We start from the raw sequence: 22112 nt of genomic DNA, 5'->3' as shown, positions 1-22112 counted from the left end.
CATGCAGGGAGACGTTCAGCTTTGTAAAGACACGGTGTTTTGCTTAGGCATAATAACATTGCCGCTTAAAGTGGAAGCAACTTCTGGGAGGGATATTGCAAGAAAGAGAGCGAGCAGCTTGGTCTCGGGTCTGGAGTCAAACGGGCTTAGCCGGTGAAACAGAGCTGCTGCGCGAAAGGCATGCCGGGCTTGGCTGGGACGCCGGGGGGAGATGCTGCTCTGTAGGTTAGTTACCTACCAGTGTTCCAGTGGTGATTCCTTAGATCACCCAGACACTCTGCTTCATTTAAATCACGTTGTCCCATGGGAATCCTGTACCCACCTTGGGTCTCCAAATGACCCAGAAAATGTCTTTCTTTCCTACCACAAACCAGGTCAATACTTCAAGTCCTGACCTTCAAGGCTGCTGGGGTGAGGAGAGAGGCACAACAGGAGTCCGAGGCCTTGGCCCAAGACTCTCAGAGCCTCTTGTCACAAGGAATTACATGGGCTCTGCAAACAGATAAGGAAAACCAGAAAGAGCAAACGCTGGTCTGCACAACCTTGACACTGCAATCGATGCTGTAGTTTACCACCAGGAGCAAGTAAATAGCCCCGGAGTTGCATGCTGCATAGCAAACATTGCTGTTTTATCTGGATGACAGGCAGCAATTTGTGGCAAAGGGTAAATCTCTCTGTTCACTCATGCTTGACATATGGATGGTCTTGTTACATTCCCTGTTCTCAGCGGGTTTATGCATGAATTTAAGGTTAAGTACATGCATGCCTGTAGGATCACGACCTTCATTTAATATTGCATGGCCCAGCAGACCTATAATTAATCCCTAACATGTTCGAGTGACAGCTCTCGCTCGGTAATGTCATCCATGCAGAATAGTGAGGTACATGTAAATTCGTACGTTCCAGCTGCGAGTCAGATTTTCTAGCCGTCGGAGCAATGAGGCTCCAAGGCAGGTTTCTGGCAGGATGAATGGGACAGATGGTAGCTCAGGCCATTCTACAGGCAGATTGGGCAGGCCAGGAGAGGGAGGTGCGATACAGTTACCTGCTCGTTCAGCTGCCTAGGATGGGCTGCGAATGGCAGCACCTCAACACTGGCGCTACCTTTTATGTGACCAACATTGTCTACTTATGAAAATTAAGGCAGTTCAGAGGCTGATCAAGCCTGGGAAGAAAACCCCCACCATCTTCATCCTGAGCAGTTTGAAAATGCGAAACTTGAGCAGACCTGGGTCTCAGCCACACTTGCTCTTCTTTCTTCTCCAAACCACTGGTTTTCAAATGTACCAAAAGGTCTGAAACCCACCAATAAGCCAGAACTGCAATCTGGCAATCGGATCCACGTGGACAGGCAAGTCCTCACACCCAGGTCGAGTCCTGTCTACTTCAGTCATGAGAGTTGCTGCTAATGCCAGTGGTTCGTTTCCAAATTCTGGATATTTAATCTTTTTATCTAGTTGTTCTATTACCAAAGATGAGCATGCTCAGTCAAGTTCGCTCACCAAGTGTTTTATCACACAGGCAACACAACAGGCTGGGTACATTTTACATAAGTTTAAGGGGGTTTAATATTCATTCACCAACAGTAGAAAATGTCAGATCTCCACTATTTAAGGGCCAGAAACATGCCAATCACACACACAGTCAAGCATTGCTCAGAAACAGTGCTGTACATCAAACCTGAGTAACTGGAGCACAACCAATAATTTGTCCTGCCACACATCTGGGGAGAGAAAAGATGAGTGTCTTACTGGCTAGTCCAGACCCTACAAAAATACATACAGCCACTTTTTAACCCTATTTCTTTGAAAGACGCATTTGTGAGAGTGCCTCCGGATGGATCCCACTGCACGTTCAAGCTGCTTTTTTTAAAATTATTTTCTCCTTAACCTTTAGCAGCCCATGTGTCAGACTGGAATGATACATGGGAAAGGGTCTTTGTATTTTCTTTACTGGTTTAATCACAAGGGACTTATGGAATAGCTCTCCCCTCCCTCCTCTTCTCCTCTGGACAGCCAAAATGCCGGCACAGCCATACACCGCTAGCGCAGCCGTACACCGCTGGTGCAGTTGCACCCAATTTTGCCCCCTGGTGGAACCCCGGCAAAGATGAGCTGCCAGGGAGGTCTGGCAAAGGGCAGGGAACAAACTCTCCCCTCGGCTCGCCATGTGCAAACGCGCTGCAGGCAGGCGAACCCAACAGAGATGCAAACAGGACTTGGCCCTGACTGCTTCCCCCGGGCGAGTACAGGGTGACCCTGGGCTGGGCTGGGCGGCAGCGTGGAGGGCACCCGAGAGCGGCCTCCTTGGCAGCCCCAGAGGAGAGGAAAGTAAAGGGAGCTCTGCCAGCGCAGTCACAAACCCAGTTAATTTTATAAAGGGTCTCCTGTTAAAAAGTGGAAGCTGTAACAGATCAGCAGTGCTAAGGCAACCAAGACTGATGACTGGCAGCTGCCACCCAGGCTGTGGTTGCCCTCTCAGCACTTGCAGCCAGGGAGACATTTTTGCCACGTATGATGGACCATAGGGCATGGAAAAGGTACAGGGAAACAAGGCAGCCGAGGAAGTGGCGCAAGGAGCAAAATGTACTTTGACTTTCCCACCCTGCTGCAGCTCCAGAGAGCTGTTTAATTTCCATAGTATATTAAGTCGCAGTAGGTTTGAGCTACCTCCAAAACATCAAATCACACTTTGTTAGCATGCACAGCTCTTTGCAGCCCCCAGTCCTGTGATAATAGCTCTGAAATGAGGAGAAATTGCAGAGAAGAGAACTGCCCCCTCCAACGGTGCTGGCAATGCGGCGCGCCAGCGCCCGCTCAGACCCTCGGGACCTCCGCTTCCGAAGCAGACCTGGACTTTCGCCTGCTGGTCAGGCTGCCCAGGACCGACTCCTCGCTGAAGGCCCCTTCAAAGGCTGACAGGATGGACTGGCGAAACTTCTCCTTGAAATCCGGCCCCACAAATACGTACAGGATGGGGTTGATGCAGCTGTTGAAGAAAGCAAGGCTGGAAACCAAGGGGATCCCTATGTAAAGGGCCATTTTCATCTCATGACTGGAAGAGTTTTTGGATATTTCCAGCAAGGAGAAGACATGATAGGGGAAATAACAGAGGAAAAACGAGACTGTGACAGCAATGATAATTCTGTATGGCTTCGCAGAGTTGGCTAACTGCCTTCTTTTCAGCTTGACAGCAACGATGCTGTAGCAGATGAGAATCACCGTGAAAGGGATGAGGAACCCGCATAAGAACCGTGTTATGATCATTGCTTTATGCCGCATCCTCCACAGCCTCCGCGTTGCCTCAGACGTGTAGTCATCGGACAGTGCAAAATTATTATAGCAGCTGGTGATGTTCCTGGAACTGACCACAGTGTCCCGAAAGACGAGGTACGGGGAGCTGAGGAGGAGAGCCAGGACCCACGTCCCCAGTGCGATCCTGGCTGCCAGCTCCGGGCTCCTGCGGTTGTGAGACCAGACGGGAAAGGCCACAGAAACGCAGCGGTCCATGCTGATGACCGTCAGGAGGAAGACGCTGGCGAACATGTTGAGGAACGCGATGGTGCTGTTCAGCTTGCACAAGAGCTTCCCAAACGGCCAGTGGAAGCCCAGAGCGGTGTAGGCGATGCTGAGGGGCAGGAAAAAGGTGAAGATGAAGTCAGCAATGGCCAGGTTGAGGAACCAGACGGAGTTGACCGTTTTCTTCATCTTGAAGCCTGCAATCCAGATGACGAGGCCGTTCCCTGTCACCCCCAGCAAACAGGCGATGCTGTACACCACCATGGAGAGGACATGCATGCTCTTCTGGAGGCCGGAGTAGTAGTCGTGGGCCGTGGCGTTCTCAGACTGCACGGTGGGAGAACTGGCAGAGAAGGGTGAAGGGGAAGAAGAGACGCTCTCCATCACCAGCAAGCTGGAGTCCTGAAAACATAACAGCACACACTGCTATTATCTGCGGCTCCTATGGCTCAAGAGAGGTGAAAATCTTTGCTAGCAACTGTACACAAAATGTATATGCAAAGCCGGATTATATAACTTAATATATAACTAATATAAAGTCCTTCTCTACAGCATCTGCATCTGTATGTCACAGAAACCACCGTGACCGGAGAAACCGACCCAGGTTTTGCTGTTTGCGTCGGCGCTGTCGGAACACCACCTCCATGAAGGGCCTACAACAGCAACCCGACGCGGGCCAGCAGCACAACCATGGAAACCCAAATCCCACAGCTGTGACAAGGCCTCTTCAGATGACCAACGACAAATTAAGAGAGCAAAAAACATCTAAACTGATAAAGTTAAGACTGTTCAACAAGTACCTTCCAGGGAGGCGCGTTCTAGGAGGCAGAACGGTACCCGAGGTGTGTTCCGACATAACCGTCAGCCCTGTGCCCACAAACCGCCCTCCCGGCGAGCCCACGAGTCGCCTCGCCCCTCCTGCTTGCCCCGGCACCCCGCCTCGGCAGTGCCAGCAGGACTCACCGCCGCGCCGCGCTCCCTCGCCGCTCTGCCCGCAGCGGGTGGTCTCGCCTCCTGGCTGACTCCCCTCTGAGACGCCGCTCCTCTCCGGAGAGTGACTCACGCTGCCTCGTCCCATTTTCCCATGGCTTGGGATCACGAGGAATTTAGTAGGATCCCTTATTCCCTAATCTTGTTCCTCAATTTGTGGCGCATCGATTTAACCCCCGAAGCCCCGGCGGTCGCGGGCTCCCTCGGGCCGGGTGGCCAAGCCCAAGCGCTAACTTGGCTTTGAAGCCCGAAGAACACGTCCCCTCTCCTGCCTGCGCGACTCGTCCCCCCCGAGGCAGCTCCCTTCCTCCTGGGCACCCGGACACCCCGCCGGGCCCCGGGGCTGCCCCGCCGCGGCGGGGGGACACGGGGTGGGCTCTGCGCCCCACGGCGCCGGTGCTGCCAACCCCTGCCGCGGCCTGGCACGCCTGCTCGCCTTGAGACATGGCTTGGGCCAGCGGCCCGGCCGGGGGGGCCCTGCGGGCGGCTGGAAGCGCTCCCTGCCCGGCGGGGGTGCGGGGTGGCGGGCGGCTCCCGTCCTCCGGCTGACGGGGGAGGCGAGCGGCCCCCCCCGGATGGCGGGGCGCTGGGAACACCCCAGGGCTGGCGGAGACACCCCCCCCCCCGGGGGCGCACGGCAGGCGGGGTGACGGCAGCGGGGTGACGGCAGAGGAGGTGGTGACGGCAGAGGGGTGACGGCAGCGGAGCCCCCGCCCGCCCCGGCCAAGGTCACCCGCGCCCCGGCCGCCACGTGGGGCAGCGCCGCCGACCCCTCCTCGGCGCGGACCAATAGGACGCGGGGAGGTGGAGGGACGCGGCGCTGATTGGCCCCTACCAGGGCGGAGCTAGGTTCTGATTGGTCGAGGCGCGGAGAGGCGTGTCTGAGCGGTCTATGCTAGGGACGCGGGTTCCCGCGCGGCGGCGGAGCGGGACCGGCCTTCGGCGCGGCGGGAGGGTAGGGGCCGTGCGGGGCCCGGGGCGGGCGGGGGCCGGGCCGGAGCAGGGCACCAGCAGGGCACCCCGCTGCGGGGTGGGAGCCGGGCAGCGCTGCTCCCCACCACTGGTGTCAGGGCAGGGGAAGGGCATCAGCGGGAGGCTGTCAGGGATGCGGGAGGTGATGGAGCCGCGATACGGGGCGGTGGGAGTGTGTGTGCAGACCCAGGTGGGGATGGAGCCTCAGGGCTGGGGTTTGCCCCTGCAGCAGGTGAACTGTCAGGGCCGGACTGGTGTCCCACCGCGAGGGTGGAAATGGGGGGTTTCATCCTGGGTGGGGAATGGGGAGCTCTGTCCCCCCCCGAGACTTCTGCAGGTTTGCCAAAAGCGCTGGGTGCAGGTACTGCTGCGACCTGTGGCGGGGGGACACGCGGGACACAGCAGTCCTGCTCAAAGCCAGCACACTGCACCCTGCCTGTTCCCTTGCAGCCCTTTCCCCACCCCAGCCCAGCTTTCTGACAGTGGGGGGTCCCTCTGCCAGCAAGGCCCCGGGCTCAGGGAGGAGGACGGCTGGGCAGGCAGCATGCAGCAGGCCCACACTGAACGGACTTCAGCAGCTTGGCACAAGCAAACTAAGTGCGATTGCTTAATAAGCTGCTCACGGCCCTGTGCCGGCCTTGCAGGGTTAATGGGTAAAAAGATGCATTGTTGTCAGCCAAGGCAGAAGCTGGGCTGTCATGCCTGCCGGGGAGCTTGTGCTCTGCATTATAACGCTAGCAGCGGTTGCACGGAGGGGGCCAGAGGGCTGCTGCCAGGCCTGGGCATCATGCGTGCTGTGGAGTCAGGCTGAGGCAGAGCTGCTGCCTCTCGGGGCTCAGCTCCACAAGCCGTGCTTGCTTCAGTTAGGGTTTGGGGCAGGACTCTGACCTGCTGGGGGTTTGCCCTCATGGCTGTGCACAAGGGAAAGCAGCAGAGAGGTTTAAGTGTGCTGAGGAATGCAGCGCACATTAAAATTGAGGTCTGTGGGTATGAGCACTTCACTGCCCTTGAAATTAAACAGCAGTTTTAATAAGATACCCTTATGTCCATGAGGGCATTTGCTAGCATTTCCTAGAAGCCCTAAGACTCACGGATATACAGGAGCAAGAGGGAAAGGCATTGTTCGTGTTGCTGGTGCGGTTTGGTCCATGCATGGGTTCACCACGTCCCCAAGTGTCTGGGCAGGCGCTGCGGGCCTGGGTGGGGGGAGCCCAGGCGGGGCGGTGATGGAAGAGTATCAGAAATGATCAAAGCACTATCATGAATGAACCGGTCCTAAATCAGTGGGGGAATCCTGAGAGTTGTTGGTGTTTTCCTCACCCAGTGGGCCCCAGCCCATGGCTGGTCCCTCTGTGTTTTCGGGGAAGATGTGGGATAGGAGCAGGCAGGGTGCAGGGATGCAGCACAGAGGCACCCAGCCCCGCTGCCGTCCCAGCCCATTCTACAAACTCCCCTGTCTGCTGGCAGGTGACCTTGGACCCAGCAGGAGGATGGCAAACTCGACACAGGCTGACAGGGGCCTCCCCAGTGCAGAGCTCTGGGCCTCCCATAACAGGATGGTGATGGAGCCACTCGACAGCAATGACCCGGAGGTGAGAGCCCCTTCCTGGCCCCTGCCCAGTAGCTGCTTTATTCATCCCCTAGACAGCCGTGGGGATGCTTGAGCCAGGGATGCGTCAGGAAAATGGTCCAAGGCTGAGCTGCTGGGACCCATCCATCCTCTGTGCCCCCTCTGCCTGCAGTGAGAGGTGGAGGGAGGGCATCTTCCAACCATGTGCAGATAACATGGTCATAACTTCGCATCTATTGCTCATACGCCTCTGCTTGAAGCTCTAATGTCTACACCAGAGCAGCTGGCCCACCAGGCCATGTGGCAGTTGCCCTTCACTCTCTAGCCCAAATGACAGCTGAATTATCTGGCAGCTTCCTGGCAGGTAGAAACCCAAAATATGGCCTGTGACTGGACATATGAACTATTTGGGATGAGCTGTACCAAGAAGGGATCTCGTCTCCCTTCTCCAGAACATTTCCAGGCCCCTCTCCATCACCCTGTCCCCTCCGAGGGTGCATCCCCATCTCCATGCAGAGCCAACATGGGTGAAGCTGTCTCTCTCCCCTCCCAAAGGTGCACAGCATCATCAAGAAGGAGAAGCAGCGGCAGAGGCTGGGGCTGGAGTTAATCGCGTCGGAGAACTTTGCGAGCCGAGCGGTCCTGGAGGCCCTGGGATCCTGCATGAACAATAAATACTCCGAGGGCTACCCAGGACAGAGGTACAGGGCTGAGGCAGAGTCCCACCCAACCCAAACCCTCACAGGGAGGGGAGAAGAACCACCCACGCTGCCAGACCTCACCTCTGGAGAGGAAGCAATGTCCTGGTGCTGGCAGCCAAGCTCCTCCAGGGCAGGATCTGACCCTCCCAGCTTCTGTCCTTGGCCACGCATGGGACAATCTCAGCAGGGTCACGTCTGCTGCAGCTGCTGTCCCGGTGGCTGCCGCAGCCATGGCATCACCAGGTTCTCCACAGCTTGGTCACAGGGTTTGGTTTAACCCCTGCCCCGTCCTTTACCGGCAGGTACTACGGTGGGACGGAGTTTGTAGACGAGCTGGAAAGGCTGTGCCAGAAGCGAGCCCTCCAGGCATACCGGCTTGACCCCCAGAAGTGGGGAGTCAATGTCCAGCCCTACTCAGGTAATGGGGCGCTTGGGAAAGCCAGGCCGGCTGCACCAGCCTCCGCACACCCCGGCACCCATAACCGGCCTGGTGTGCTCTCGCTACAGGGTCACCCGCAAACTTTGCGGTGTACACGGCCCTGGTGGAGCCCCACGGCAGGATCATGGGACTGGACCTGCCCGATGGAGGCCACCTCACCCATGGGTTCATGACAGACAAGAAGAAGATCTCTGCCACCTCTGTCTTCTTCGAGTCCATGCCCTACAAGGTACAGAGATGCAGAGCCAGGATGCGGTCGTCATAAGCGTTAGTGCCTCTTAACGTTACAAGTACCAGCATCAGGCTCCCGGCACCCTTTTCTGCAGGATGGTGCTGTGGCTGATCTTCACTCGTGCCAGGGTGGCTGAACCCTCCTCTTCCTCTCCCAGGTCAACCCCAAGACCGGTTACATAGACTATGACCGGCTGGAGGAGAATGCCCGCCTATTCCACCCCAAGCTGATCATAGCAGGTAAGGATCAAACCCTTACCGACCGCCCTGGTGATACCCCCCGGGTGGAGGTGGCTCCCTGAAGCCAGTAGCACCCTGGTAAGCCTATGGATGCTGCAGTGCCAGGAGGAGACCTCTAACACATCCATGCTGGCAGGTGCTTGCGTGCTTTCCCCAGCTGGGCTGTCCCCATCACAGCGCTGGACGCAGGGCTGTGCTAGAGTCCTCGAGCATCTGCTCCTGTCCCCTACACATCCCATCTCCCTGCAGGTGTCAGTTGCTACTCGCGCAACCTGGACTACGCCCGCATGCGGAAGATCGCCGATGCCAACGGTGCCTATCTCATGGCTGATATGGCCCACATCAGCGGGCTGGTGGCTGCCGGCGTGGTGCCCTCCCCCTTTGACCACTGCGACGTTGTCTCCACCACCACCCACAAGACCTTGCGGGGCTGCAGGGCCGGCATGATCTTCTACCGCAAAGGTGCCTGACCTGGCCAGGGAGCTGGGATAAATGCTCCGCCCAGGCCAGAGGGGCTGCAAAGTTAAAGCTCCTTCCTGCTCTAGCTGGGAAGGAGGGAGGGCAGGAAGGTCTGGGGCCTCCTGGGAGCATCTGGGAAGCTTACCAGGGCCAGCCATGGCCCAGATTTGAAGAGGAGCAACCACCATCCCTGCTCTGGGAGGCCAGGGGGTGAAAGCAGCTCGTGGGAGAAGGGCAGCTGTGCTGCCTTGTGAGCGACCCTGCCCTCCCCTCCCGCAGGCACCCGCAGCGTGGACCCCAAGACGGGCAAGGAAACACTCTACAACCTGGAGAGCCTCATCAACCAGGCAGTCTTCCCCGGGCTGCAGGGAGGCCCGCACAACCACGCCATTGCAGGTACGCATCCGGGCTGTCCGCGAGCTCTGGGATGGCAAAGGGAGATGGCAAAGATGTCCTGGCAGGGGTTTGACCCCCAGCAGCAGTGAAGGGGGCTCCAGCTGCCCCGAGGGGCTCGCAGCCCGGAGATACTGGGGCAAGGAGCAGCTGGCTTGATCCAGCATTGCCTGAGGAGCAACACCAGGCTTGTCCCATCCTGCCTTTTGGCTCATGGCAATGCCACCAGCCTGGTGAGGGGAAGGGACTGACTGTCCATCAGATCACTCAGCTTCCAGGATGACTTCTGCTAGCGGTGCCACACATCCTCACCAGCTCTCCCAGTGGGAGCCCCCAAAAAGTCACCCTGGTCTGCCTTCCTCCCCAGGGATCGCCGTGGCGCTGCGGCAGGCCATGACGCCCGAGTTCAAGGCCTACCAGCAGCAGGTGGTCGCGAACTGCAAAGCGCTCTCGGCAGCGCTGATGGAGCTGGGCTACGACATCGTCACGGGTGAGGACAGGTCTCGGCGGCGGGACGGGGCTGACCTCTGTGTGTGGCCTGGGGTCCGAGCCAGGCCACGAGGGCAGCACATGCGCGGACACAACAGGCAGGGCGCTGCTGTCACAATTCCTCAGGACAGCCGCAAAACTGTTTTGAAGCAGCCCTCTCTTCCCAAGGGCAGGCACCTTTCTGCCCCCAAACCCAGGGGCAGGCCCCAGTGCAATCCCAAGCCTTTTTCACTGAAGTCTCGCGTGGGAGCAGCATTTACCCCAATCCCACGTCCCCCACCGAACCCCTCTCTTTGCAGGAGGCTCTGACAACCACCTGATTCTGCTGGACCTGCGCAGCAGAGGCACGGACGGCGGCCGGGCCGAGCGGGTGCTGGAGATCTGCTCCATCGCCTGCAACAAGAACACATGCCCCGGTGAGGGATCCCACAAGCTCTGCCGCGTCCTGCCCTGCATGCTGGGGATCTCCCGTGGCCCATGCAGAGCTTCCTGCAGGGCTCCCAGCTCCCAGTCCACTGTGGACACTGGGAACCACAAGTTGCCACGCACAGCAGTTTTGCTACCTGGTTTGGTCACACATGACTTGTTCTGGCGCAGGTGATGTCAGTGCCCTGCGCCCCAGCGGCCTGCGGTTTGGGACGCCGGCTCTCACATCCCGTGGCTTCCAGCAGGACGACTTCCGCACGGTGGCTCAGTACATCCACAGAGGTGAGGCCGGGGCCATCACAGGCAGGGGTGCGCGGGGCCGAGTCTCAGCTCCAGCAGCAGCCCGGGGCCAGGGCAGCTCCTCCGGGCGAGGAGGCACAAGTTGGGTGGCTTCCCCAGCAGCTGGCGAGGGAGTGCACACCCAAGTGAGGAGTAACTGTCCCACCTGCACATCTGGATGTGGGAGAGGGAATCTGGCCACAGCCGGGACCAGCCAAATGCTCCCCACTGGACAGGCAGCGGGCTGAAAGCCTGGATTAAAACTGTACCTTTTGCAGTCTTGTTCCAGTTGTCCTCAGGGGTCCCACACTGGTTTCCCGGGGCAGCAAGTCCCTCGCAGCCCTGCTCCTTCCCTCCCCTGCGTTTCGGGGAGCAGCCCCAGTGCTGCTGCGGGGTGTGCAGGGCCCAGCCTCGCAGGCTCCCTGCGGCAGGGCTGGGAGAGGTGCGGGATGCGGCGAGGTGTTGCAGCCACGAGGGCTGACTGACACGTCTCCCATCCCGGCAGGGATTGAGCTGACGCTGCGCGTGCAGAAGGACATGAACCCCAAGGCCACGCTGAAGGAATTCAAGGAGAAACTGGAAGATGAGAAATACCGGGGGGAGCTGAAGGCACTAAAGGAAGAGGTGGAGGCCTTCGCAGCGACCTTCCCGCTCCCGGGGCTGCCTGTCCTGTAAGGGGAGGCACCCGTGCCCGCTCCCGGAGCCATGCCAGTACCTGGCGCCATAGCACACCCGCACCCCCAGCCCGAGACCAACGCCCCGGTGCCTTCTCCCAGCACCTCCCTCCTGGCACTGGCTGCGCTGCAGCAGCAGCTCCTTGTTTGGCTCTCACCCACCTCTCCCCTCCCGTTTGGGGCACGAGACCCCCCCTGAGCGTGCCCCCACCACGAGGGAACCAGCCCTTTCACCACTCAGTGTCACGACTGGGACGGAGCACCAGGTAACCCTCAGCCTCACAGCCCGGCCTGGGTTTGGCCCAGCTCTCGCTGGCTGTGGGAGCGGCAGACGACCGCGGCCAGGAAGGACACGGGGGTCCACGGCTGCGGGAGCCACCCGCCCGCAGCCAGGCGCTGCGCTCAGCTGCATGAGAGACTTCACAGCCGCTAAAACTCTCCCTGGCTTCTGCCTCGAGGATTCCCCTTCCTGCACGCAAGCCCACTCTCCTTTTGTGCCTTGCAGCCTCTGCAGGCTTTGACAAGGCCAAGCCTTGTCCCAAACTCACTGAGAACAGCCCTCCGGGGATCGCCATCCCGTCCTCGCCAGCGTCTCCGGTATTTTCGCACACCTCTGAGCACAAAGCTTAGGTAGAACCATTTTTTAATAAGCACGGTAAAATTAAGAATTTAACCACAATGTATGACAAGAATTATAAGCTTTAAAAAATACAACCAATTTTTTTTTTTTTGTATTTCAAAAATATCTGAACCCAAATAAATAATTTTTTTTTTTTTAAAAGTACATTTCTCAGACTAGTCATTTGGTGTTAACATCTGTTAAACTCTTGTGCAGTAACACTTACAGCACGACACTAAGACATGCTTCTTGGATTTCTCCCGGTCACACTCGCTCTAACTACCGACGCAAGCATTCGGCACGCACAGGCACACACACGTAACTCAACATGCAGTAATAGGATACAGTGCTTTAAAATAAGATGAGAATTCATCACAGCCTCCTCGCAGCCCTCAGAGGCAGCTCTTAGCCCAGCCCCATCCCCGTGCCGGCAGCGAGGCGGCCAGCGGGACCGGGTACCCTGTGTTTCTGCCTTCCAGTTAAAACGCGTCTCAGGGACCAGTGTGCGGTGGGTTTGCGACCCCTGCGATACTGGGGTACAGTCTGTTGCTCTGACGTTGTGCTACCGGGGCACGGCGTGGAGCAGGCGCTCTCCCTCAGCCAGGGCAGCTCACTGCGTTTCCCATCGTGCCTTATTACAGGAGCCTTTTCAAAGCCCTGCTACAAGCCCCGGGTCCTGCCCAGCCCTCTGAGACGCTGAATCCGCAGCGTAGGCTGTCACCCACCACCAGACCGGGGGCTCAGGGCCCCCCACGCTCAATGAAAACCAAAGAACTGGCCTGGGGGCATGGAGCCAGCAGCTCTCACCCCTCAAGCACCTCTCCCACCCCTTACAAAATGGTGAATATTGCTAGAGTATAGGCAGTACTTCCCTAGTCAAGGCAAGACAGCTTTGGAGCTGCTTAGAAGTGATTGCTACTGGATGAAAGTAAATCCGAGCACTATTCTCTGAGAACTGAAACCTGTGTAGGGTTAATATCGCCTACTCCTATGGCTGACCCTCCTCGGGGTGGGATCGGAAAGCGGCAGCCTAGTGTAGCGCAGAGCAGGAGCTGGAAGTCCGTCTCCCAACGAAGGAAAGCGGAGGAGTAAGAAAAGGGAGCCCTGCCCTCCTGGCCAGGCAGCAGACAGCCAGAGGAAACCTTTGCTCTGATGAATTCTCCGTCAGGCTTAAAGCCTCCTCTCCCTGACAGCCAGCAAAGAGAGAGGAGGGAGCCAGAGCCGGCGGTGCGGGAGGCGGGGGCATGCTGGCAGCACTCACGGAAGCAGGCGAGGGCCATGCACAGCACTGCTGGCTCTGGCGGCTGGAGGGTCGGTGCGGGAGCACTGGTGAGTGTTGCACTGCGGCCGCCAGGAACCTGCCCTGCTTGCGGTGGAAGGATGGCTGGAGGGCAGCGCGCAGTGCTCGGACGGTGCGGTGCAAGCCGACGAACACACATGCCAAGATTCATTGCGGGAGCTGTTAGTGCGAAGATCGTAACTTGTTGTAAGTCTGCTAATATCAGAAACTAGTGAGGTAACACAGTGAAGATGAGGAAAAAGTCTTAAAGTGCCAATATAGGAATCTTTACTATACAGGAGCAGAAGGTCAGACAGAGAAATTACTGAGCAAAGAGGAATTCAGCTCCCGAACCACCAGCTGCACTCGGACTCCCCCCGATTTCTGCCGCCGTTATGGGCATCACAAGCAGCGAGGGCAGGCTGGGCTCCGGCTGCACCAAGGTGCCACAGCCCAATGTGGCACACCCCCCCTTTCTTGGGGTCCAAGTTCAGAGGTAACCCTGCCCTGAGCCAGCGTTAGGAGGACAAGCACTCCAAGGCGTGTTTCCCCACAGCTCCCGCTTGACAGCTGAGCTGCAGGTAGCGCAGAGCTCCCGTTTCAAAACCACGACGTCCCAGCAAAGCCCCCAGGGCATCCTCCCAAATCAGAGCTGCTTTGTGGCAGAGAGATGAAGCAGGTCAGACAGGTGGTAGTGCAAGTATTGCTCAACACAGCCTTGAATATCAGATGCTACTGGTTTGATAGAGGGAGCAAGAAGTGAATTATTTATCAATTTATGAGTGCAGCTGAACACCACAGGTAGAGACCACTGTGACTAAGAGATCAACCAACACTAATCATCGATCCTGCTCTGCCGCTCTGCGCTGTCAGCCTGGAGGAAGACATGAGTAAGTCAGCAGGAAAAAAGTTCATCCCTCTCTCCTCAAACCCCAATAGCATCAGGTCATTTTCCAGCAGGAAACAAGCTCCCGTGCTGAGCACTTCTCCAGAGCTGCGGGTCAGGCAGGACGCAGGGAGCTTTCATCTGCCCAGTATCACCTGTATTACTCGTTTACTGAGATGCTTCTTCCCCCGGGGAATCTCGCCTCAGCTTTAGTGTGGAAGCCGTTTGCGTGCAGATGAATCGACAAGGGGACACCTCAAGTCACTTCTGAAAGCAGGCATTTTTGATGGACACAGAAGTATTTCACCAGCAGACACAGTTCACGTGCAACAGGACGGCACAGTTAAGAAAGGAAAAGGCCTTTAAAAATGCTTTAAAGGCGTGCAGCCCCGCGGACAGGCACACCGCTCACCTTCAGTGAAGGTGATGCCACACTGCTTCCCAGCTGCAACCTAAAAACACCACCACAAGCAACCCCTGACCTTGGAAATCCCTCTGGAGCACCACGAGCTCAACTTGCCCGGCTGAGCGGGCCTCACTGTAAGTCACCAGAAACAACACTAACATTTAAAGTAGTCTTTTCTGCCCTGTTGGTCTATACCTCCCGCACTGCCCCAGACAGACCTTTCCAGGCGAGAGAAAGAGGCAGCAGCAGAAGTGAAGTGCAGATGCTGGCACCAGATGACAGCCTCCCCAAGAAGCTCCTCGCCTTCGGGACACAGGTTTCGGAGCAGCATGGTTGTCACAGCAAGTTTCAGTGGGGTCTAAGCCACGCTGACAAACCCCAGTCCCTACACAGAAACTTCCCCAGGCATGGAAGGAACATCACATTCATTCCAGCACTGCCTCACACCATCAAAATAAACAGAAGTTTAAAAAAAACCCAACCTAAACAATGCATCAGCTCATCTTGTACGATCTCAGCTGTTCTCACCAATACATAAAACCAAGGCTATCTTTCCTAGCAAGGCTTTTCTTGCTTAGAAGTACCACAGGGGCCGCTACTGCCACACGGCACTGGGCAGAGCAGAGTGAGCCTGAGACCGGTGGCCAAGGAGCAGCAGCTCCTACGAGACTCCAGAGGGAAGCGCTGCACCCGGGCACAAAGCTTTCGGCACTGACAGAGCAACCGGGGAGCATCACCACGCCGATGGCACAACCTTTACGGCACAGGCAGCAGTGTAGAAGCTTTGAAAGGAAAGTCCTTCGCATCCAGGCTCAAAGAGAGGCAGCTCTGCCCCGTCCAGAGCTACCCAGGAGTGCCCCGGGAGAGGTAGTCGAGACACGACGAAGGCTCAGCCAGAAGCAGCATGCAGCGACGCTGACCCTGCTTCACCACAAAGCACAAGTCAACTCCCCGACAAAAAAAAAAAAAAACAAAACTATTATGGATACAATGTGGAATCCAGTACATTCATCCCCGATCTCTCCTGAGCACTAGTATCTCACAGCCAGGCAGCCTGCTCTAACAGCCTGCTGTCTCACAGCATAGCTTCAGCTGAATTGCACTGTTCCGTTTCCCCATCACAAAAACCACCTAAAAATGAGGGTCTCCCTCACTCTGTTCAGTTCGCCTCTCCTTAAAAGGCCACCCTTGACCTCACATGCTTTGAGGATTCCCAGTCTCCCTCCCACCCTTCTCGGAGGTTGCCCAGCAAATAGGACGTGACAAATTAACAAGGCACAGTGCTCTACATTCACAGCAGCAGGCGCCTTGGTGGCCACCGGCATTAAGGAGTCCTTCCATGTTCCAGATTTTAACAAAGCTGAGAGAAACTGGCAAATGCTTTCTGGAGAGAAGCACATGTGCCTCCACTGCTCTCCCACCCGTCCAGGGACAACCCGTCCTGGGAAGCACCAGGAAACTCAGAAAAACACAGGAAGGGCCACCATCCGCTACCGCTGCACACAGATGGGTAACTGCAAGCTGCCACCCTGCCAGGGAACTTCCGAGACACACTCACATGAAACACTGGTGGATTAAAACTTCACGTGGCCTTTACATCTCCCCTCTGGTCTCCGCCCTGGCTCTGCAAAAGGGAGCAACAGCATTTAGGGCTCTGGCAGAAGCACGCAGAGCACTGCGTTATTTTGAGGGCTGCATGCTAGTAAGTATTGATCCCCAAGACAGCCCACCTCTCTCTCCATGCCATAATCCCCCTGGGATGCTGCCATGATACGCTTTAAAAGTTAGTAGTGCCCCTTCTAACATTTAAAACCAGCATGCCCGGTGTTTTATGTGATGGAACATCTACATTCTTGGCTACAGGGAACCGCACAGAAATCCAGTCCCTCAGACATCGATTTCTGTGGAGCAGAGACACTTGCAAATGCATCGGCTTCTTTGCCCCTTCCCGAGATATGAGAGCTACTGCAGACAGCGTCAATGTCAAGCACGGATGAGCTTCATCAGACTCTGAGTACGCAGGTAGACAGCCCGCACAAGGCTAGATTTTGTACAAAAAGCTGGGAACGTAGTCAAATCTGAGCAGAGGGTTCACCCCCTGGCCGGGTTCCTGAATGTACTGCAGCTTCAGCAGCTCAGCTAAATACTGTACAATTTTGATATCTTCATTGGCAAGGCCCAGCTGAAGCTTCAGAAAGTTCATCCTGCGATTCACAACAGATTCCTCTGGTTCCCTTTCACTGATGGGAAGGTGCAAATGATGGCAGAAGGTGAAGAGGAAGGCTTTTGAACACAGCTGGGTAAGGATACTTTGGACGTGCATATAGTAGGTGCTTCCTCGTTTGATCTGCGTGCGGTGGTCTGCCAGCCGGGACACCAAGGTGCCTTTGTAAAGCGGGCAGCGGAGAGTCTTACTGTCGGCATCCAGAATGCTGATGTACCGGCTGTATCGGCTCAGGGCGTGCAGCACGTTCACCCCAGCAGGCGACACCATCCTGAAACAGCAAAGAGAGAGGTCACAGCTGGAGGAGACCAGACAGTTAAGCAGCAGACTGTGGCCATGCCCCTGTATCGCATGTACTTTCCCGCTACCTCGTGAGCTGGTGCAAGAGCCTCTGCGGGCAAATAAAGTCTAGCACGGATGAGAATGGCCGAATAGTCTCTCCAGCTTGCCAGATCCCAAAGAAACCTTGATCCCCTGGATCTGCATGCGCACTGGTCTGCACCGTGTGTGCACTACTTCATAAACCACCGCGCTTCGGGGCAGCTTCCTCCCTCGGCGACATGGAGAGGGAGTGATAGGACATCTCTGGTGAACAGAAGCAAATCTTGCAGCAGCCGGTAGCTTCTGGACGTGACAACAAGGACTCAGAAACCCAAACCAGCCCTACCTTGCCAAGAGCTCCACTTTCTCCCCGTATCGCTGTTTTGGGAGGGAGCTGCTCTGAGGTGGTCAAAGCCCTGAGCAGAGCAAAACCTTCTGTCCTTCCTTTAAAAAGGGAACCATCCTTAAACCAGAATATTCCCTGGCTGAGCCTGGGCATTTTTCACGCAGGTGCAAACCCACAGCACGTTCACAACATACAATTCTCCAACAAGCATAAATTAATGTTATTTAAATGCAAATTACAAGCCTACGCAAACTCTACCTTCTGCTCCTCAATTCTGCGTGGTTAAAGTCACTCGGTTGAGATACAGCTCCCAGACTCAAACTAGGAACCCCAACTGCTGGTGTAAGGGCTGCCCCTGTGCCCAGGCAGCGTCTGGCCTTAGGAGACGCAGCACCCTTACCAGAACAATTAATTTAGCCTCTAACTTCCTTCCCAAAGCACTTGTACAAATGGTTTGCTGAAAGCACCCACGTTAAACTCAACACTTAATTAACATTCCACAGAGAAGAGTTTAAATGACTGACACATTACAAGTAGTTCCATAAAAAAAAACCCAAAAAACCAAAAAACCAGACTTCTGTTTATAAAAATTGCGTCTAACCACAAACATTGAGCAACGAGTGAACACTCAGGGCTTTTAAAAACCTCACCGACAGACAGAGAATTTTGGGAGCAGTTGTTGGCAGAGCTGTCATCCTGCCACACGAGCACAGAAACGAGGGTAAACTCGCAGCTTAGGATAATTTCATCATCCACAACTCCCAGCGACACAATACTCAGCAGTCCAGAAAGCAGATTTCTGTATTTTGATTTTCATGCTGCTCAGAAACACTCCTTCAGGAGCTATTCCAGCCTGGCTCTGAGCAATGGGCTGCCACTCTGACTCATGTTTTCCACGTTGGTGACGGCAATGGCCATTCCCTGTCATACCTGCACCCAAAGCACCAGAAAGCATCCTGGTAACACACAAAGAAAATCCTTTTCATAACACCAACAAAGGCAGGGCAAAATCTTGAGAGCTGAGCAATCGCTATTTGCTAATATAAACTATGAAGCCACATTTCAGGATTGGGGGTGGGGGAAGGGGTGCTTGCTTTCACGATGGTCCTCACCCTGAGCAGAAGTTTCCTTTCCATCTGAACTGCAATTCCAATACTGTGGCCCGCACAGCTCCGTGGACCTTTTTTCCTGCACTAAGGCATGTTATAAATAAGTCTCTGTCCATCTGCACCCTAGCAGCTCTGCACCTCTGCCCTTCCCACAACACCCGGCCAGCACACCCTTGCCAACACAGCCCAAGGCACTGGCACTCCAATTTCTGACCTACCGATCTCATCTCTTCATCAGGGTCCACAAGGAAAAACCCTCCTCATATCAAAGCATCTACTTAAAAAACAAAATTCTAGCTAGAAATGCCAGAAGAGTCTCAGCAGGAGACAGGGGAAAGCAGAGCACACAAGGGATGCCAGGAGCACTCTTATCAGATCATCCAGGAAACAAGCAGGACTCACATGTTTGTTCTCCGCTTTGCCAGGCTAAGACCTAAACCAAAAGGAAACCTCCTGGCCGACTAACTAGTATGAGCCAGGCAGCAAGCACCTAACAGATGTTTTAAATATTAACTCTCAAGTGAGGCTGGATATAAGGAGACAGACAAATCTACTCCCCTTCCAAATATGCCCCATAAGCAGAAACTCATGGCAGCTGCGTAGGTAATTAGACAGAGACCTCCCCTGCACATCAATTCCGCTCTGAAATTCCTGCTTCGAAAGTTTTTATCATACACCTCAACACTGATAAAGCAAACAGATCCTTGATTTACCTCTGGAGTCCGATCAGTTTCCACTTCTGGAAATCCACAACGTGCAGAGGGGAAGTGACCCAGTGCTTCACAGGCTTGGCGTAAATGCCACAGTTCGGCACGAAGATGGAGAGCGCCGTCACAAGCTTCTTGACTATCGCTTCCTCTTCCCCCAGCACGATCAGGGTCCTCCCGCTGAGCAGGGAGTAGATGGCAGGGTGAGCGAAGGGGTACTGCCTGATGAAGCGCAGCGCATTCTGGCCAGCCTTTTTTTTGTGCCTTTCACTCGCCTGACAGGCGGGGTGAGCAGGAGAAGGGGTCCTGTCAGAGCATGTGGAGGCAGCGCTGCTGATATAGCTCGTGGAGTCCGAGCACTCGTCCAGGCTGCTCTTACTGACCTCCCTGCTGCCCGTCAGGTAGCGCGAGTCAAGCTCGTAGGGCAGGAGCCCCCCCGAGATGCCGTCGTGAGAGGGAAAGCCCCCGAAGCTCCCGCGCAGCCCCTGCTCAGCCTGCCGGTACGGCTGCGGGGGGATCCTGACCACCCCGTCCTCGTCACAGGGCTTCTGTCCCAGGTCAGGCAGAGGCTCAAGGAAGCTGGGACTCTCCTTCCCGATACAACAGGCAGAGTCAACCTGCACTAAGTTTTCCTGTTTTGAAATGTCTTCCTGCTCGTCAGCATCATCCGGGTTTAGTTTGGGGGTGAAATGAAGGCCTCCCTCTTCATCATCCATGTAAGGTTCTTCATTAATGGCACTTGGGTAGCTCGCTTTGAAATCTTCTGGGATGAGCGACTCGGAGGGACACGTGCTGAGAACCTCGATGCTGTCCTCGCTGACGGTCCTCCGGCTGCCCACCTTGCTCCTGCCCACCTGGGGGCTGGGGCTGACGGGCAGGCTGGCCTGGCTCTCCGATTTTGTCAAGCCAGATGCAGACTTCTCCGTTCCAAGAACCTCGATGCTCTCACCGCTGCTGATGCTGCCTTTAATATCTGCATCGAGATAGTCCAGGTTCTCCTGGTGTTCGAACGTCACGGACTCGCTCATTTTGGGTCCTTGGGAGTCCTCGATTTCTTGCTCCATCTTGATGGGCACGCACTCCACGCTGGACTTGTAGGATCCCAGGCTGATGACCACTTTAGGAGCAGGGGACTCTTCCGAACACTTTCTATTGATAGCATCCTGACTGAGCCCCTGGCAGCCTCTGTACTGTTTTTCAGGTGGTTTTTCATCCAGAACAGATACATCCTCAAAGAGAAAGTTAGTTACGCTTTGTTGCTTTAAGAGCACCCTACTGATCTGGTCTGTCAGGAGGTAGCACACGTCACCTCTGAAAGTCCTCTCGATCTGATGCAACTGGTCAAGGGTTTGGGTGAAAAAATAAATATCGCAGAGTTCCTCCAGTGTCTTCAGCTTCTTGTCAAAGCATTTGGCAGACTTGGCTTTGATGAGTTTGGGGGTATAGGACGGCACGTGGGTGTAGAGGTGCGTTTCGCCAGGTTCAGCAAGATCGGAGGTAGTCGGGTCCTGATCGCAGCCTGCATTGGCCTGATCCAGTGGACATTCCGGCTCATAGGGGTGGAAGTCAGACTCCTTCAACTTCCTGTAGGGATATGACCTGATTTGTTTCAGCAGATCTTGGTGCTCGATGATAGACTTTTCCACGCTGGCCAGCTCATTGGCCTTCTCGATAGCTTGGGTTGTATAATACCCTTTGTCATTGGCTTTCTTCTGTATCTCAGTTTCGTTGTGCAGGACAGTCCTGGTGTAGTCGAGATCTTTCAGTTTCTTTTCCAGTTCACTAGCAAAAGCTTTCCTGTTCCCCGTCTTTAGGCATTCGGAGGCTTTGGAGAATTCAGCAGAGAGTTCCTGAAACTGCTGCATGATTTTGTGCTCATCGGCAGAAATATAGGCCATGCAGAAGGGCCTCACGAAACCCCTGGCTTCGAGGTCGTACAGAGTCAAGTGGTGGACGTATGCGAAGGCCCCTTCCTTTGAGTCCCCCAGCACCACTTTGGAATCCTCCACGAAGTTCAGCTTCGGGTAGGCAGAGCCGGGGGGATGCCCCACGAAGGAAGCCTGGTAATCCACAGACATGATCCGAAGGGAAAAATAATTGAGATCGAAAGTGCCTGATACCTTGGCATCATCGGGGATGGTCAGGAGGGGCTGGGGCCCCACTTGCTCTGAGAACTCGGAGATGAGGATGAAGTCCCGGGTGAACTTGGAGCTGGCGACCTTGGCCCAGGGGTTGGCGCCGTGGCTGGTGAAGGGGAAGAGCGGCACCGAGTACTCCTCGGGCAGGGGCGGCTCGCTGTACAGCTCATCCTCCAGCTCCTCCTCTCTGGTGAAGGCCACCACGTCAGGGGCGCTGATCATATTTCCCGCAGGAGGGGACCGACATGGAGCAGCGAGGCCCCCCCGGTCCCCCCCGCCACCGCCGCCGGGCCCTGCGGGAGGCCCCGCCGCAGCCCCGGCCCGCCCGCAGCCAGGCCCCCGCCGCAGCCCCTTCTCCCGCAGCCCCTTCTCCCGCCGCCACTGCCTCACGCCTCCGCCATGGCCGGGAGCCGCCGGGCCCCGCTGCCCCACCGGGCCCCGCTCAGCCGCCGCTCCCCTCACGGACGCCGCAGCCCCGCAGCCATCTTAGGGTCACATGACGTCGCGACCTCTCACCCCGCCAACAGGAAGCGAAGCCTCCGCCTTCCCCTCACCCTTTGCCGCTGTTTTTTTTTTGTTTGTTTTTTTTTTTTTTTTTTTTTTTTTTAGCCTCCGCCGTCCCGTGGCGTTACTCCCCCGGGACGGGCCCGGCGGCGGGAGGCAGTAGCAAACCGAAGCGGGACGGCGGGAGGATAC

General features: G+C 56.1%; 3 protein-coding genes across 3 annotated transcripts; 1 reads left to right on the top strand and 2 right to left on the bottom strand.

Moving 5' to 3' along the window:
- Nucleotides 1-2426: 2426 nt before the first annotated feature.
- Nucleotides 2427-4906, bottom strand: LOC309590916 (chemerin-like receptor 1). Its single transcript, XM_082312509.1, has 2 exons — nucleotides 4482-4906; nucleotides 2427-3920 (listed from the first exon to the last, which is right to left on the bottom strand). The coding sequence occupies exon 2, from the start codon at nucleotides 3900-3902 to the stop codon at nucleotides 2817-2819; it is 1086 nt and encodes a 361-aa protein (XP_082168635.1). The 5' UTR covers nucleotides 3903-3920; nucleotides 4482-4906; the 3' UTR covers nucleotides 2427-2816.
- A 263-nt stretch (nucleotides 4907-5169) lies between these two features.
- On the top strand, nucleotides 5170-11802 carry SHMT1 (serine hydroxymethyltransferase 1). The gene is made up of 11 exons (XM_082311608.1): nucleotides 5170-7072; nucleotides 7606-7751; nucleotides 8054-8169; nucleotides 8259-8419; nucleotides 8580-8661; nucleotides 8911-9123; nucleotides 9400-9516; nucleotides 9881-10003; nucleotides 10302-10418; nucleotides 10600-10710; nucleotides 11213-11802. The coding sequence occupies exons 1-11, from the start codon at nucleotides 6818-6820 to the stop codon at nucleotides 11380-11382; spliced, it is 1611 nt and encodes a 536-aa protein (XP_082167734.1). The 5' UTR covers nucleotides 5170-6817; the 3' UTR covers nucleotides 11383-11802.
- Nucleotides 11803-12119: 317 nt separating this feature from the next.
- SMCR8 (SMCR8-C9orf72 complex subunit) lies at nucleotides 12120-21732 on the bottom strand. The gene is made up of 2 exons (XM_082311606.1): nucleotides 19285-21732; nucleotides 12120-17066 (listed from the first exon to the last, which is right to left on the bottom strand). Exons 1-2 carry the CDS (start codon nucleotides 21636-21638, stop codon nucleotides 16613-16615), a joined length of 2808 nt encoding a protein of 935 aa, XP_082167732.1. The 5' UTR covers nucleotides 21639-21732; the 3' UTR covers nucleotides 12120-16612.
- Nucleotides 21733-22112: the final 380 nt, after the last annotated feature.

Source organism: Platalea leucorodia (genome assembly GCF_965183815.1).
Source record: "Platalea leucorodia genome assembly, chromosome: 5".
Lineage (NCBI taxonomy): Eukaryota > Metazoa > Chordata > Aves > Pelecaniformes > Threskiornithidae > Platalea > Platalea leucorodia.
This window is presented reverse-complemented; position numbering and strand designations above follow the sequence as displayed.